Source organism: Genypterus blacodes, unplaced genomic scaffold (assembly GCF_046128005.1).
Source record: "Genypterus blacodes isolate CSIRO-AG114 ecotype Tasmania unplaced genomic scaffold, CSIRO-AGI_Gbla_v1 ptg000040l_1, whole genome shotgun sequence".
NCBI lineage: Eukaryota > Metazoa > Chordata > Actinopteri > Ophidiiformes > Ophidiidae > Genypterus > Genypterus blacodes.
Window position 1 is genome coordinate 2276764 of NW_027466853.1, and position 17580 is coordinate 2294343.

At 38.5% G+C, this 17580-nt stretch overlaps 1 protein-coding gene across 1 annotated transcript in view; it reads left to right on the forward strand.

Moving 5' to 3' along the window:
• The first annotated feature begins 845 nt into the window (after positions 1-845).
• Positions 846-17580, forward strand: part of ascc3 (activating signal cointegrator 1 complex subunit 3) — an 80474-nt gene continuing 63739 nt past the window's right edge. Inside the window, exons 1-8 of the mRNA XM_076148424.1 lie at positions 846-918; positions 1585-1702; positions 3395-3545; positions 5533-6113; positions 11653-11770; positions 12648-12849; positions 13352-13487; positions 15043-15168. Coding sequence (XP_076004539.1) covers positions 1610-1702; positions 3395-3545; positions 5533-6113; positions 11653-11770; positions 12648-12849; positions 13352-13487; positions 15043-15168 — 1407 coding nt within the window. The 5' untranslated portion in view covers positions 846-918; positions 1585-1609. The remainder of the gene's footprint in view (positions 919-1584; positions 1703-3394; positions 3546-5532; positions 6114-11652; positions 11771-12647; positions 12850-13351; positions 13488-15042; positions 15169-17580) is intronic.

Consider the following 17580-nt stretch of genomic DNA (forward strand, 5'->3'; position numbering starts at 1 on the left):
GATCATTAAAGACTAATGTTGAACTTGCACGCTCCGCTTCTGTGTTACAGTCCACCATGGGCTTGCCACAATGTTGTCTTGTATGAAACTGGTCCGTGGTCCTAAAAAGGTTTGGGACAGTTAGTGTGATTGACAAATCCACACAAGATAACCACAAAAGGAGGAAAACGACCCCAATTTAGTAAAACGACAGTAAACTATGATCCACTGGGCCTAGATGGCTGAAATTCGGTACAGATTTACATACAATGTATGGAATCTCACCGTGATTGTTTCTAGAACAATTGTGAGCTTTGCTGTTTCTGTGATGTTTTTATATACAGTTAGCATAAATTAGCAGAAGCATAAACAATAAGTCAAACTAAATGATGCCTGAAACATGTTAAAAAAATGCTATCAACAAATTTTAAACTATCTATCTTTTTCTGCATTTGTATGTGAAAGGAATTCAAAAATTTATTTAGGATAAAAGAAAATATTTCATAGCTTTTAGATTTAAAGAATGCAGATTTAATTATTTCGTTTTTGACTTGATGTCTTTAACTGCGAATTTGATTTGTGATTAAGAAATATAGCCATTATGAGAACAAAATTACTTCAGTATGATTTTCCGAAGACCAACCTTACAAGTTAACTGGTTTTCAATCTTTTCACAAACAATTAGTACTAAATCAAATGAAACATTGAAGGAAGGTTTCACTCTGAAAAAGTACATGTTGACTGTTCCATTCACTCTCATTTCGGAAGAATAAACAATTGCTGATATTTGTTCGTATTGACTTCTCTTTTCTCCTCCTTTCTCGCTACTCCCTGCCCATAGAAACTCCACTACCCACAATGCCATGCGGCGCACACGCAAGCTGACGTCCACAGACCGGCTAGTAGCACACGTTTGACAGTTCCTGTACTATTGAGAAGGTAATGTGAGTCTTTAAGCGTTTCAGAGGATAGTGAACAATGATGTCTGAACTCTGGTCATTACTCCTCTATTGGACCCAGCAGCTTTTCACTGCCTCTGTGGTTTATCATTAAACGGTGGAAGCAGTGTCAAGCTAACATTAGCTAGCAACATCAAGTTCTGGTAGCACCCGGTTGGTTAGTTATACTACAGAGAAAGTGGCACAGAGCACTTTGTAAACAGTTGCTCAACAAGCTCTCTTACATCTTAACTCGGTCATTGCATAGCTCTTTTAGTGAAGTGTTTTTAGCCATTCTCAAATTTGGAGCACTTCTCAATTACCAAACATTCCTTTCTCACCATAGTGTTCACCAGTCGCCGCTGTTCTATTACGTGTAAACTGGTGTCTTCAGCCTGAATGTGACGGGCAATGTGTTTACTTTAACATCCACATATGATATTGTGGGAACTGTAAACATTTGTTTAAAAGAAAAAGTCCTACTGAGGTGTCAATTCTGTTGTTTTGACGATACAATGTCAAATTTCGGTATTCAGAGTTTGTCTTAGATTGGTAAGACATATGTGATGGACTTTTGTATAACATCTCTTGTACTTTACTATTAAATACCAAGAGTTGAAGTGACATATATTATTGTATATATACATATATTGTTTGTGTCACTCAGGTTTTGACACAGTGGATGGAGAAACATGTTTCCACCACCAAGGCTCACAGGTGCACTGCGCTCTTTCTCCACCGTCAGCAAGAGGGAGGACTCAAACCAACGCCTCTGTGATCTTAAGGTGAGACCAGCTTTGGTCAGAGCATAGGGGTTAAGCTATGTGTAGGTGTTTATTTATTGCAGTTTCTCTCTCATATGTAAATTAGAATTATCACCATAGTATATTGTTGAATTTGAGATTGGAATAATTGAAACAAGCTATGAACATGTTCCTGGTGCGTTGATTTGAATGTGAACAATTCATAAATTGGAGGAAAAAAATTATCGAAAGAAGGAGTAAAAGAACTGAAGAGAATCCACACTTCTGAAGAGATTGATCTCTACATTGTTTTAATGTCCCTTCTGCATATTGGCAAACGCAGATAACTACAGGCCAGGCCCATCCACCTCCACTAATGGCAATGTCCACAAAAAAGAACAAAACCCGCAGCTTTCTGAGTCAACTGTTTCTCAGTCAATAAAATGTAAAGCATTCAAATCAATAATAATTATTTTTTAATTGCACAGTGTAAACATTAACTAATAATAACTCATACAACATAGGGCAGGGGCGTCAAACTTATTTTAGTTCGGGGCCACATTCAGCCCAATTTAAACTCAAGTGGGCCAGAGCAGTAACATCACATGACATATAATCAATGATTTAATTTTTTTCAAAGAAATCCTAAGGATGTATTCAGACCTGTAGTTCATTTGCTTTGGTTTGATTCAGGGATTAATTGTTTCACTTGGCCATTGGATCGACTTGTGTTGACAAGGTAACACTTAACAGTTGACCAAAACTTTTAATCATCCACAATTGGAGCATCAGCAGAGTGTGTGCATAATAGCTTTGCTTGCTATTCTCTGGTTAATTTGCCAATGTTCGGTATGTCAACAACACCTTCAATTTGACCAAGAATCAAGACGTACTCAAAAATAATGTTGTGATGGTTCTTATCAGAAGACGCACTGCCTCAAGACACCTCCGAGACGTGCTCTGATGGAAGCATGCGTGCATAGGGTATACAGTACAGCAAGTGAGTTCTGTTCTATGGTGTGGACAGCAACAATCAAACTAATGTTCTGCTTTGCAAAGCGATATCTTTATCTCTGACCTGACCTGACCTTGTTGTTGCATTTTCAATGCATTTTCAAACCGGCGTTTTCAACCACACTGTATGAGCGAAGGTCCTTGCAAATAAAGTAAGAAACAGAATTAGTTATTTGGTTCCCTCTGTGAGGACTTGAGCTGTGTCTTATTATTGCTTCAATTACCACAATTCATGCTGCATGCCTGCGTGCTTCTGTGTCCATGTTCTCCTGCACTAGCCGGGGCATTTCTGCTACCGTCCGTGTACAACTAGGCAACAACCAGGCCATGGCTAACCATTAGCTACATCTAAACCACCAACAAAATCGGTCTCGGGGGCAATATTAAGAAGAAAAAAAAACAACCTATCAATTTGACTGCGTTCGCATGATCATGAATGTCTCGGTTCTTGAAAGCACATGTCAGAGTTGTTTTCATAGCAAAACATCGCTTAACATGCAGCATACAATTTCAGCCCTGATCACCCCGTTTCCAAGAGAACAACAAATTGACATTGGTATAATAATAATGACACAATGCCACTGGCCATAGGCTCTGTTTGGGTATTTCAAGTTAAATTAGAAAAAACAGTGGTAAGTATTAAGTCAGTATTGGATCGCTTTTCCTAAGGTGAAAGGAAGTCTGAAATGTAATTGTATCTCTCCCTCTGACTCATGGTAGACAAAACGTCTGAAGAGACAGGAGCAGTTTGCCAGAGAGGGCCTGACATGGCAGAAGATCGTCAATTTCTTTACCGACCATCACAACAAAGCTGAGCAGCAAGCTGCCAATCAGGAACTGAAGAGCCTCCTTCAAGCAGCCAAACAGATAGGTAAATAATACGAATCACACTCATGACTTACTTTCAAATAAGCAATAAAAGGGTGCTGTATGATGTAAAATGTTTTATTCCTGAGCATATTATTTTTCAGCAATAAAAATAATAATAATGCATTTTATTTCTAAGCACCCCTGCGTTACAAGACACGGTAAAACAAGCAGTAATCTATTAAAAATATCATCAAATCAAACAAGATAGAGAATTTTTCAATAATAAGTGAAAAAATAAACATGTATAAAAACATTGTCAGTGCAACGCAAGCAAAGAGGTAAGAATCAGACCGGATTAGCCAGAATCTTGAAATCAATGTGGAGGCTGTTAATGCTCTCCCTGATGGTGAGCGTTTTGGTTTCAAAAGATGACTGGGCTCAGTTGAGTCACGTCCGGTTTTATTTGCTTGTTTTTGCTGATTACATATTCAGTTGGCAAAACAACAAACTACAAAAACTGTTAGAAGTTGAACATCTACAGTAGAATAGAGAATGAGCAAGCCAGTGAACTAAAAATTTCAACTTCATGTTCAGTTTATATAAATGATGTTATGCTCCTACTGTATATTAATAACCCTAATTGAATTCAACTGATAATGGAGGCGTAGGATCCCTTTGTGATTGCTGATGGATCATCGCCATCACCATCTCTCTTAGTCGCAAATTCCTAAATGAAATCATGTCAGTTGTCTGAAGTAAATATTCTGCTTTGATCATGTCTGATGTAATCTCACATTCTGGTGTTTAGGTACTTGTAATTGCATTTGAGGATTTAAAGATATAATATTGGACTGGACTCATTTTCATGGCATTAATATTACTGCAGCTTTCTAGCTTTTACTGAATGTGCTTCAAATGTTGTTGCATATGACATTTTTGTCTATGACCAAAATTCTTTGACAAAATGCTGTAACCATTCGGCTCAGTTGATAATTACTGGCTTGAGTCCACAGTCCTCTTTCATTTGTAACAATGTAATGACTTTAACTCTCCAGTTTCGCCACTACACCAGACACGCCTGCTTCATGCAGAGATTGGTTGCTAGTGCCAAGATGTGAAAATTTGTAAGGTCTACATTTTGTCTTTCTGGCAAACTGAGCTGAATTACTGTTAACAACACCTCCCCTCTCCTTAAGTGAAACTTTGTGTTATTTCCTTTGTCTCTGTGATTAATCCCGTAGAGATTACAAATCAAATAATATCACATACAATATATCAAAGGGCTTTACATGCCCACAAGAACAGATGATTCCCGACCCTGCCCATAAATCTGTAGGAGGACGAGGAAGAAAGTCCTAAAAAGCCTTAATATGAAGAAAAGGATGAAACAACGCAATTGCGATTCCCTGTGCCCTGAGCCAGTGTTGGTAGTTCCCAATGAATAGATGCTCTACTGTGCGCTCGTCAGACGATGAACGCAACCGTTCTGCTCTGCTACATACAGCAACCACTTTAATTGGTTTAAATCCCTTTTCCGCTATTTTGGCTTCTCCCTGCCTCTCCACCCTTATCTACTCTATTTTCTTCAGTTTTTCTCTGGGAGTTTTACTCTTAATTGGACAATTACTCTATTACTATTTCTTTTTGTGAAATGCATTTCCATTTAAACATTAATTATTTGGAATATTATTTAATGAGGTATAAGGAGTAAGGAGGATGAGTTTAAATGCTGTATACTACATCCAACACTGTTTAGAACACATCATAATCCTCCCTTAGAGCTATGGACTGAAAGTATTTCACATTTAACACCAATTCTGTCCACAAGCACAAATTGTCATGACTGAAAATAGTGGTTATTAACATCCACTATTGGATGTTAATAACCACTATAACCAATATATATACTGTATATTAACATCCATAAATGTATGTATGTATATATCCAGTAAATCATCTTTACTTGGAATGAATACATTTCTGCTGAAGCACAGGTGTAATCATGAAATGAATGTCTCAACATCTTGTTTCTGTGTTTTGTCTGACAGTGGGAAATGAAAATGGCCAGGGAGCTATTGAAAGCGCTGCTGTCTTTCTATTTGAGACCTTCCATAATAAAGACTGTGTGGGCACTGAGGAAACCCGGGCCATTAAGCAGATGTTTGGTGCTTTTCCTTCCTCCGCTGCTGAAACCTCCTCTGCTGCTGTGGCACGGCTGGTAGCTCTTTCTGGAGATTTCCAAGTGGAAGACTTCATTCAGGCTCAGCGCTCCTGTCAAAATCTCAAACAAGGCTCCACATTTGGTTGTAACATTGTGTTCTCACATGACACATTCACAGTGGACCCATTGCAGGACCTGTCATGTTCTGGGGTTGAAGAGGAGAATGTGGCCTTGGACATTTTGAATTTCCTGAACAACCAACAAAGTTGTAGGAGGGTTGCAGATGAGGCAGAGGCCCTCCGCTTAGGAAGATCTGGGGAATGGTCTGTAGATGGATCCCTCCTTAGAACAGAGGTGGAGAGGTACCTGAATGGAGGCAACATGATTTCGTCCAGCGCAGAGGAACTGTGCACCTCCTTGTTTGAAATGCTGACATCCCACAGGAGTGATGATGAGTTGCAAAGCGAGGTTTGTATTACTCTGAAATATTATCCATTTTCAATTCCATTACACAGTGTAAACATTAACTAATAACTAAAATAACTCATACAACTTAGGGCAGGGGGTGTCGAACTCATTTTAGTTCGGGGCCACATTCAGCCCAATTTAAACTCAAGCTGGCCGGAGCAGCAACATCATAGCATAATAACCTATAAATGGATGTAAATGGACAACTCCAAGTTTCCCCTTTGTTTTAGTGCAAAGAAGTACAAGTTCATATTGCAGATGTTTACTTTTATTAAACTATCTTTTAACAAAATATATTATGAATAATCTGAAATTCCTTAAGTAAAACAAGTCCAATTTCAACAATAATAACAATACAGTATACATGAAACAACTTGTCACCATCGAGAAATTATTGTAAATGTACATTTCAAACATCTAGAAATGTGAACTGAACGGACTCACTAGCCGTGTATAAATCCAAAAAAGTCTTGGAGGAACATAGAGAGTTCAACTCTGTCTGGACAGTTACAATTTGCTTTCACTAACAAAAATACAGGAGATAAATAATAATAATTAATAATTATGTGCCTCCTATAAGAAAAAAACGAGCATAGAAGTTTATTTTGCTCTCGCAGGCCACATAAAATAACTCGGCAGGCCGGATTTGGCCAGCGGGCCTTGAGTTTGACACCGTTGACTTGGGGTAAGGCCCTGTGTATTTTTTTCCTCTAAATTCCATTTCAATTTCCCAATTTTTTTTTTTTTCATATGAATTTTAGCACGAAAAGCTAAATACAACCAGCTGCCTGATGAACAAAGGCATGTGTGTTTTTGCACCTCATTGTGACTTACTAAATCTTACTAAAAATGTTTTTATCACGTTTAAAACTAAATGGCCTACGTATGTCAGCGATGTCACATTTTGACATTTATAGGTTTTGTATTTCTAAGTTCTTCCTGTCAGTAAGGAATGCTCTATTGCTTGTGCTCTTGCAGTACTTGCCACGGCCTACATAGAGCTTGAGTTATGTTGGACATCATTCCTACTGCTTTGGCCCAGAGTCGGCAAAGGAGCGCACAACAATGGTTTACCTTGATTATCTTTCAGAATTGGCTTCATGTCTTTTTCATCCCAAAATTTTGTTGTGCATTTCTGTCATTAGCCATACACACATTTTTTTTACCAGAAGCCTTATGGACCATCCTTATAGTCTTTTGGAAACTTGAGATATTCAACAGTGTTTTAAGAAAGTGGTTTCCTCCATTTTTGTGTCCCAAAACAACAGAGACTCAAGCGAGTTCCGAATATGAGTAGGTAATTCTGCTGAAACTCTTGGCTTCTTCTTCGCCTTTGTCATCGTTGAATGCTGTGCTCTTGCTACGATCTTTGCAGGATAGCCACTTCTAGTTTGTCTGACTGTGTATTGATGCACATCCAGGTGTTCAAGTCAAGTTTATTTGTATAGCCTAATATCACATACAATGTCTCAAAGGGCTTTACAGACCAACAACATAAAACAAATTCTCGACCCAGCCCAAAGCTCTCAAGGAAGACGAGGAAAAACTCCTGAGTAAACCTAGATGGAATAGGAAAAAGAAGAAACCTTGGCAGAGGCAAATCCATGAGAGATTCCCTCTCCACGAATGGGTATGCAGTAGGAACCTCCAGTGGGATTATACAGAGGTACAAAGGCATGCAGGGCAAAACACATCTTGAATAGTAAAAGTCAAATAAAGACTGTTATTTATATATGTAGAGTAGTTACATTAGTTAGATTCTGATCTATAAGAGGGGGGCCCTACAGAAAATGTTCGGGAACCACCGAATTAAGTCACAGTGCAATGTAAGAAATGGATCATTTGGTGTAATTAAAGCAAGGGTGGAAAACTTACGCCCCGCGAAGCCGTTTAATCCGGCCCGCCCTGCCCGCGATTCGGCCCGCCTGGTTGCGAGACCGGCAGATCGCCGGCAAATTTCAAAGATTTTGACCATTCAGTGATTTTTTTAAACCAGCAGTAGTATTTTAGTAGTATTAATCAATTCTTTGACAGACAGGAAGCAAGTGTAAGGATCTCGGAACTGGAGTGATGTGATCCATTTTCTTGGTCTTAGTGAGGACTCCAGCAGCAGCGTTCAGGATCAGCTTCAGCTGTCTGTTGGATTTATTTGGTCTATTTATTAAGGTAGACCTGTAAAGACAGTCACAGTAGTCGAGTCTACTGAAGATAAATGCATGGACAAGTTTTTCTAAATCCTGCTGAGACATAAATCCTTTAATCCTTGATATAGTCTTAAGGTGATAGTAGGCTGACTTTGTCTGACTGAATTGTGTTAATGTGGCTGTTGAAATTCAGGTCTTGAGGGCATGAATACACCAAGATTTCTGGCTTGGTCTGTGGTTTTTAACATTGCTGATTGAAGCTGAGCGCTGAATTTTCATCGCTCCTGCCCTTTAGTATGGATGCATAATGATTGATAAATTACACATCAGGCAATACTGTGTGTGTGACCTACAATTCCTCGGGCTTTCTGAAGGGTTAAATGGTTAAAGGTTTTGCCAAAGAATTGGCAGAATGTAAATAAACTACCATCCTTTAATAGAGAAAATCATTCCAGAGGTACAAGCGGAGTTATGTGTCTTCATAAATGGTTGTGAATATTTGATTGAACTATGGCAGAAATGTGTCTGGATTTGGCCATATTGACATTGGTAACATAACTGCAGCTGTAACATACAATTAGCTGAACTCACCTGCTGCAGGCTCTGTTTCATTGGAGGTAGCTGGTGTGCTGGATATGGTGCTTGATGTTGCTTGACCTGCAGGAAATTTCACTGGTTGTAGCTGGAGTGCTGGGTGATGCTGATATTATTATTATTTTTTAAATGATTTTATGAAGGTCATTAACAAGGTAACAGCCTGGTTTCCAGTTTAACTGTAGCTGTACAGTTCCTATGCAGCTAAAGAGGCCCAACAAAACCATTCTATAGATGTACTATGTGTTTCTATACATTCACATGAAGTTAATGGATGTACAGCATGGAAATTACATTTTGATGTTATGAACTCTCAACTTGTTTACAATACCAATTAAGCTCTAACCAACTTGAAGCATACACCTTAATGATCGGGTGAAAGATCATGCATTGTATGCATTTACAGACATACAAAGAAAAATGGAGAGAAGGGAATAAAAAGGTCTGTTGTTGTTACTACCCACTGCATGAGCTAAAAACTGCTGAAGTTTAAAAAAAATCTTTTACCACACTATTGTGCCTAGTCATGATTTTTGGTTGCTGTGTCTAGCAATAGTTGCGCCTAAATGGTCACACTCTGAAACGCTGCTGGCATCATCACCTGATCCTAAATTTGTTAGTAATAGTATAGATATAATAGAGTAATAGTTTTGTTTGACTAATATTGGACTATTCCTGTGGTTAGTTGACAGAAGCAATATAGCTACTGTCCTTTATCCTTTTATCCAGCTGTTGAATTTGCTTTGTTCTTAGGCCAAATTATCTATTGTCTTTACCTTTCCACCTTTTTAAGACATTTTGAACTTCTGCATGACTTTGAGCTTCCCTGGATATCAAGACATTCCACAGCCTCCAGGAATTACTGTCAATTCATAAATGAAGAGGTCAACAGTAGACTTAAGATGTCTTCTTAAGCCTTCTTAACCCTCTGAGCCCCAAGCAGTTTCTGGCTGTTTTTTTTGCTCCTGTCCGTTTTTACTCACTATTATGCAATTTATTTTTGCATCTGCTAGTTCTGCACCTCCATGGAAACGCCACAATCGTGGCTAGAAGTAGGGAGAAATCAAAAATGTCTTTTGTGCAGTTTAACAACATTTTCTTATACATCAAAAAAGAGTGAAAAACGTTTAAAGCAAGTGTAACTGCTTTGATAATTTATTTTACAAAAAATTAGGTACAATCTAAACATACAACATTTTTGCAAGTGCCTACAATTGTTACATATGTGGGAAAAAGAAATGGGGACTCCACATGATATACACACTGAAATATTTTTACAACATTAGGCTCAGGCTCTGACATTGAAGTACTTGCTCAGACAGAACCCCATGGTGAAGAAGGTGATGGTGGAGCAGGGCAGGGAAGTGCAGGGTCCTGACATATTGACAATGCTGTTGACACATTCGCTCGTGGAAAATATGGACAATTGCTGCTGATCGTGAGACAGTTTGTCCCAGGCCTTACAAAGCAAGGCTTTTAAATATGCCATATTATTGACTTTTAGTTGTTTCACCCCTTACAACAATGTGTCAGTAATTAGACATTGGCACGATTATTAATGTCGGAGAGGCTTTATATTATACTAATATATATATTAGAGTTCTCTTATCGTGATCGCATATCTAGTGGCACTGTGTAGTGATTGTTATTTTTGTGATTTACAAATAACCCAATGGAATTGTTCTTGCTTGCATGATGGTAGGTAGATGGTACAGACTTAATCTATAGAAACTCTCACACCCAGTGTAGTCCACACCTTACAACTCAGAATTCATAAATAGGATCCCTTTGGGCAGGTTAAGACCTTGACCTTACCACCTCCCACACTCTCTGAGCTTATACTTTGTTGTAATAAAACAGCGACATTCACAGGACCAATGGAATTGTAGAACAAATATAGAAGAGACCACAGTGAAAAACAAAGATAACCCCAACAAAGATGATGTCTGACCTGACATCAAAGTGTGTCTGGTGTTAAAGTCCCCTGCTGTTGCCTTCCCATGGGAGGACAGACAGAAAGAGCAAGCCATATATCCATCAGCAGAAAGCTAACCCTGAAAAACAAAACACAGTTTTCGAATGGTTTGGTAGAAATGATGCACCCTGGGCCTTCAAGTCTTTCAGGTTTTCCAATTATAGTCCATACGTTCTCCATTGGTTTGCATTTTCAAGATTTTGTCTGTGCCTGCAATAATATGTATATACTGTATTTTCTGGCACTCTGGCAAAAGAAGAAAATGAAAGCCAAATGTTTTTAATTGAAGATGGCATCTGAAAACGTAACAATGAGCATGCATTCATGAAACATTTTGGAGACTATTTTTGTACATAGAGGGGGGAAAACAATGATAGTAATAAGTAATATGTAGTTAAAATGGGTGAAAAGGAAACAAAGCAACTTAACTCAGCCAGTTATGATGGCAATCCTGTAAGTTTAACCAGTGAGAGATGGAATATCAAAAAACAAATCCAGAAAATCACATCATATAAAAGTTATAAATTGATTTGCATTTGATTGAGGGAAATAAGTATTTGACCCCAAAAGTACTGAAGGTTTCCTAAATAGACAGACCAGCTGGGAGACGAGATGCAGGGCTTAATTGCCAAGACATAGAGAAGTCGTGACAAAGGGCAGCTCTGACAGGTCCCACATGTGAAGTATTCTGAACGAATATCATTTGTTTGGGCATTTGTTTGGCTTGTGGCGATCAGTATAATAATCTCTCCCAGCTGATGCAATTATCTCCAAAGGTGGCTATCATTTTTTAACTTGTTTGTCCACTCCTCCTCTTCTCCTGCAGCTATTTGAATTTCTGGGACCAGATGGTCTAGAGATGATCTCCGTCCTCCTCCAGCACAGGGCCCGCATAGTCGACTCCCTCCTCTCCATCCCGCCTGACGGGCTCAGTTTCCCACCAGGTGAGGCCCTGTGGCAACCAGGAACAGAAAAACTTCTTTCTGCCCATTTAAAGCATCATGGATGCCAGAGCTACATGGTAGCAGGCTAGTTTATTGTAATCACAGGCATTTGTCAGTTTCTCACAGCGATTACTCAGGGGTAAGGACCTTCACTGTTGATTTGTTTTCAAATCGGTCAAATATAAAGTTCACAAGGCAGGTTCAACGTTTCATGGGGGTTTTACTGAAGGCATTGGTGCAGGTGTATCATATCATGGCAAACATAATCTCTGACCATTGACCACTGACCATTATCCACGATTTGGGGTCCACCAAATTTGGTTGACAGAGCTTGATTGTAAAACTGCTGTGGTTCCTGAGAGACAGGTGAGATCTCAGAAGGGATCTTGAAAGTGGTGTTAATCAGGCTCTGAGTTGCAGATGTCACTAGCCTATTCGGCCTAATAACTACAAACTATTAAAACAATATAATAATGCTAGTAGATGTAGAAGAAGATTCGAAGAAAGAACAAAACTGAGAAACTAAAGACAAATTACTGAAAAGGAACTGAGAAAGAAGTGAAAAAGAACTTAAAGAGAACTGAGACAGAACTCAACCCAGAGAAGAGTCTCTGCTGCTTTATCTGCACACACAATCAAATGAAGGAAATTAATGAACATGAATACAGACACATTTATATATATACAAAACATAGATCTATTTAGGAATATTGGGAAATAGGTTTAGGTTTTATTGTGGTGTGAATAACTTCTTGTAATGTTCATGTAAAATCATGAAATGCCAAACTGACAAAGTATCAAAGACATTTCACTTTTTTTATTAAATATTTTTATCACAGATGTTTCTTGAAATATGTTGCTATTTTGTTTCATACAGATGGCAGCCAAAAAGGCCGTAGTGAAACGTCTAAGCCCACCTATGGGTGCCAGGTCACCATCCAGTCAGAACTTGAGAAGCAGATGATGAAGATGTACCGCAGGGAGGAGAAGAGAGAGAAGAAGAAAGGGAAAGGCAGTGATGATGTCGACAACTCTGATACAGCCTTCCTCTTTGACCCCAAAGAGATGAGAGCCCAGCGGTAGATGAGATCTCTAAGCTTGTCTTTGCCTTTCTTACCATGTGTCTTTCTTCTTTTTCTTTCTACAACCAACTGTACTCACATATTAGCATAAAAAACCACAAGCTTTTCCATTTTCATAAGGAATCGGCTGAAACATTACACATAAGCACAGAATCTGTAGCTCTTTGTTATTGGAGAATTCTCCTGAAAGTTACATTTCATCAATTAAGAAAAACACAAAACAAGACGATCTGTTTCATTAAAAAGTTTGCCAAATCCACAGCAGTGTGAAAGGAAAAATTATCTGAGGGGTAAATCCTTTTAAGAAGCAACATAATTGCTCTTAGATTTTTTTTATCATATATCAGCTGCAGCTTTCTAAAGCAAAAATATGAAGGAGGATTAGTTGATCTTCAACTTCCCATTATAGTCACATTTTTCAATGTTTAATCCATCTAAAAGAGTTCCACCATTGAAGTCAAAAAGCTTTCTTCACCTTGATTTTTTTCTCCTTGTATAGGGAGCAGGCTCTGCTTACAGCAAGACAGGAACCTGTGTTCAGCAGAGACAGAGTATATGAACGTATTCGCTTCCCCAATGTGTATGACAGTTACGCAACGGCCACAAAGAGTTCTGCGTTTGTCGGAGGATCCAAGGTGAAGCTCAGATATCAGTTTATTTTCTTAATTGTCTTTTGCTTCTCTGTGCTTTTAACAAATGACCCAACTTTTCAAATGGTTATAATTCAAATGTTTTTTTTAGAACATTAAATTATTGCACCAGGACTTAGTTTTGTTACCAAACTATCACTAAAAATATCAAAATATATATAAATATTATGTACTATACTGAAATGATGGGCCCAGGAAAGTGCTACATATCACCACAGTACTACTTTTATTTGTTTTTATTGAAGCAAACATTTTACATGACATTGCGCATACAATTGTAGGATATTTTGGAGATAATTTTTTATACAGAAAGAGGGAGAAGAGGAGAGAGAGAGATAGAGAGAAAGAAGGAAGGTTGTATTATTGATGGTATTGTTGTTGTTAAACTTTATACGTAGACCCTGAGGTAGAATACAAGTAGATTGAAATTGCAATGATCTCAAAGGGATACAGTGTTTACAGGATGATGACAAACAGCAATGTAGGGTAGTAAAAATCGCATCATAGGCTGTGGTTCAGATAAGGAGAGAAGAGACAAACAAAAATACAAGGAGAGGACATCCCACCCCGAAACCCATCCCAACCCAGCAGTCACACAACCCTGCATCCATACAACCCCGTCCTGGCCCGCCTAGGATGTAAAATGAAATGAAAATAATAAAAAGAAACTGTTCGGTGTTCTGGTAATCAGTCACCACAGTACTACTAACTATCAAAAGTATATTGTATATACAATAGGGCTTTTCCTTCCAGTAAATATAAACACTAGACACTTAAAGCTAAGATCTGTCTCAGTAAATAAATCTCCTTCTATTAATTCAATATTACACTTAATTCTTATCTAGAAAACTTTATGTCATCACATTTTTGTTTGTAATTTACTGTTGTGTAACTGTTATGTTTGAATAGAAGACAGAAAACATGCAGGATGAATCTTCCAGGTCAGGGAATGTTTTGGAAAACAATGAAATGTCCAAAAGGTATTCTTATCTGCCATGAAATGGGAACTAAAGTAGAAAAACAAAAGGTTTGCATTTCTTCATTAGCATTGCTTCAAAGGCTAAAGAGTTAAATATGTAAACAAAACATTTTCCAATAATGCAGTGCAGTCTACTGAAATCAACCATTATAGACATTATGTGACTAGCACCAGTAGTAGAGTGCGATTTAATCAATCTCAGAAAAGCAACCTTAACCAGAACCCATTGTCCTCAAAAATGATCTTCATTGATAGAGTGACAGTCATATGGGTTGGATTAGTGTTGAATGTACTTGTTTAATGCTGGTGGTGTGATAATGAGAATAAATTAGATTTACATGCATTACAAAACAGCTGGCTAAAACACTTTTTTCTTGACAAAGGCGAGAGTCCTGTTGTATCCAGAAGATTGTTATTCATTGGATATTAAATTATAAATGTAATATACCATTATGATATATTATAAATACTTGATTAGATTTATTTCATTTGTTGGCAGTTATTGTGGTAAGTTCAGTTCTTTTATTTATTACTCATTTGTTTTGTGTGTGTGACATTCAGGTGCTGTTGCCTGAGGGAATACGCAGAGAGAACACTAAGATGTATGAAGAGGTAGAGATTCCACCCAATGAGCCCATGCCTCTCCGCCTCGAGGAGAAACCGGTCTACATCTCTGAACTGGATGAGGTAAGAAGCCTTTGCCTACTTGTTTGTACGGGAGTCTGCCTGTGCCTGTTCTCTGTGTGAATACGTACAAACAGTATGTTTACAGAACAGTTCGACCTCGGTTGGTAATTTTCAGTATCATATCAGTATTTTTCTGTTATGATACAATAAGAATAACCAAAATAATTTTGATGTAAGAACTTCCATAGTAGTTGTGTGATGGCCTCTTTTGTTGGGAGTAAAACAGCAGAATTTTTGCATTAACTCACATTAAGTTTGATTAGAGATTTGATACTACAGGGTAATTGAGTCTTTGCAGGCTCTCCTATTAACAACAGCTTAACTGAGCCACCTGCCCTGTGCAGGATGCAGGCAATGTAGGAGTACAAAGCCATAATATACACGATGTACACACAAAATGCAGTATATTGATATTGATGATGTCTTTTGCAAAGAAAAGCAGATGAAAGATATGTGTTGCTAAAGCTTTGTTGCATTGGTGCAATTCATCCACCAGAGAAAGAACTGCTGTTGCTATGGTCATTGCAGGTCACACTGCAGGATTTGTTCTCCCAGTGAGGTCTAGATTAGAGGGTGACACGGGAGTGGATTTTCACCCCTGTCCCGTCCCACTCCCACAGAAAAAAATCTTGTCCCGTCCCAATCACGTGATTACTAGTAAAGTTCCCGCGGGAATCCTATGACCCGTGGGATTCCCGAAAAAATGTCAGCCTCTAGTTTAGATGTCTGTCCTGCTAGTTCCCTGTCGACTGTCAAATTAATATATTTGATTGTTAAAGGTCTTTATGCAGTACATGTTGTCAGTGAATGAAGCTCTATGTCTTTATTGTCTTGTTTCACTTCCGTTGCTTATACTGATGTATTCATTCTATCGTCCAACCTCTGCATAATTCCTGAATCATATAATGGCTAACATAAATATTTTATATTGTTAATATCTTGTAATGTTGACCCCATATATCACTGATATAAATAGCAAAACTTATAATTGCTTATTTTTGCATATATTTTTGCCACAATCTGTGAGAAAAGTAGGACTTGTTCAGTTCTGGCTTTTGCCATCAGAGTTTGCCGATGCCCAGGGAGTATATAAGGTCCCTGTTATCCTTTGTCTCAGTGAACACAGGATGACTGAGGCTGTAATAGCCAGTGAGTGATGTTTCTGCTTAATCGAAGTGCTGTAGCTCTCAGCCAGCTGTCAACAGACACAATGACCCGTCACTCTGACTGACACTTTGACTGACAAACCCACACTCACATGTACTTCCATACATGCATTCCCTCTCACCTTCAGCAGGCTTTACAAGAAGAGGCCTGCAGGCTGTCTGCTTTAGCCATTTGGAAAGGGAAAGGTATGGCATGACAAAGTCCATACACATCATTGTCTCTGAGATGCATTGCTCCCTTCCTGTCTTTTGGAGTGGGCTTTGCAATCCATCAGTACTGCATGCAGCAGTGTAAAAGGTTGCCTTTCCACTCTGAACTTGGCCTCTTGGTGATATACTACCTTAAATTAAGAATTGTACACATACTGTATACTCTGCTGTATCTTGTGAGTATGCAAGAATTCCTCCAAATTTGACCCATAAACTCCTTTTCTGTCATAAGGATGCATGCCACTGGGAGTGCGCTGATCCCAAATGAATGCAAGTGAATACATTCCCCCAAACAACACTATTTTAGCCCGATCCAAAACTAAAAAATGTTTTGAAGGCTGCACAACCGTACACACACGATGTCAAAGCAGCATCCCCAGGACCCCTTGCTCCTTAAATAGCAGAAGAACATTTCTGTGAATGAACTGTGCACCGGTGACATTATCATTCATCTACCAGGTATGTAAAGGCAACAAACTGAAGGCACGCATTTCACCTGAGGTGAATGAATACATATGCGTATTGTGCTTTCTTTCATCACTCAAATCATTTGTATTGGGCAACATATCCACGTGCAATCATTTTGGAGCAGCACACTCAGTTGCTTGTGTTCTTGCAACAGGGAAGGAGTTAATTGATTAAACCTGGAGGATCTGTTTCAATCACAAGATGCATCAAATACACATACGTGTGTAAAATTCTATCTGGAAACCATTGAGTCATTTTACACACCGCTGGAGATGGGTGTAACTGATGTCTCCTAGCCTTCCTGTCACTCATGCTAATTAATGGACTTCAAAATGTACTGCATTCAGCAAATATTGTGTTAATGTGTGCAACTTCATGCATGCCAGTGTGCTGTGACAAATTCATAAACCTGGTTTAGTCATCTACTGTGCAGATGCGCAGCTCTTGTTTTCACAGTTAATGATGCCAGATAGTGTACATTTGTACTGTCAAACTGCTGAAGTCTGCAGTGCCTGTCAGTTTCAATCTCTTCTTCTCTTTTCTTCCTCTCCTTGGGAATCTGTCCATT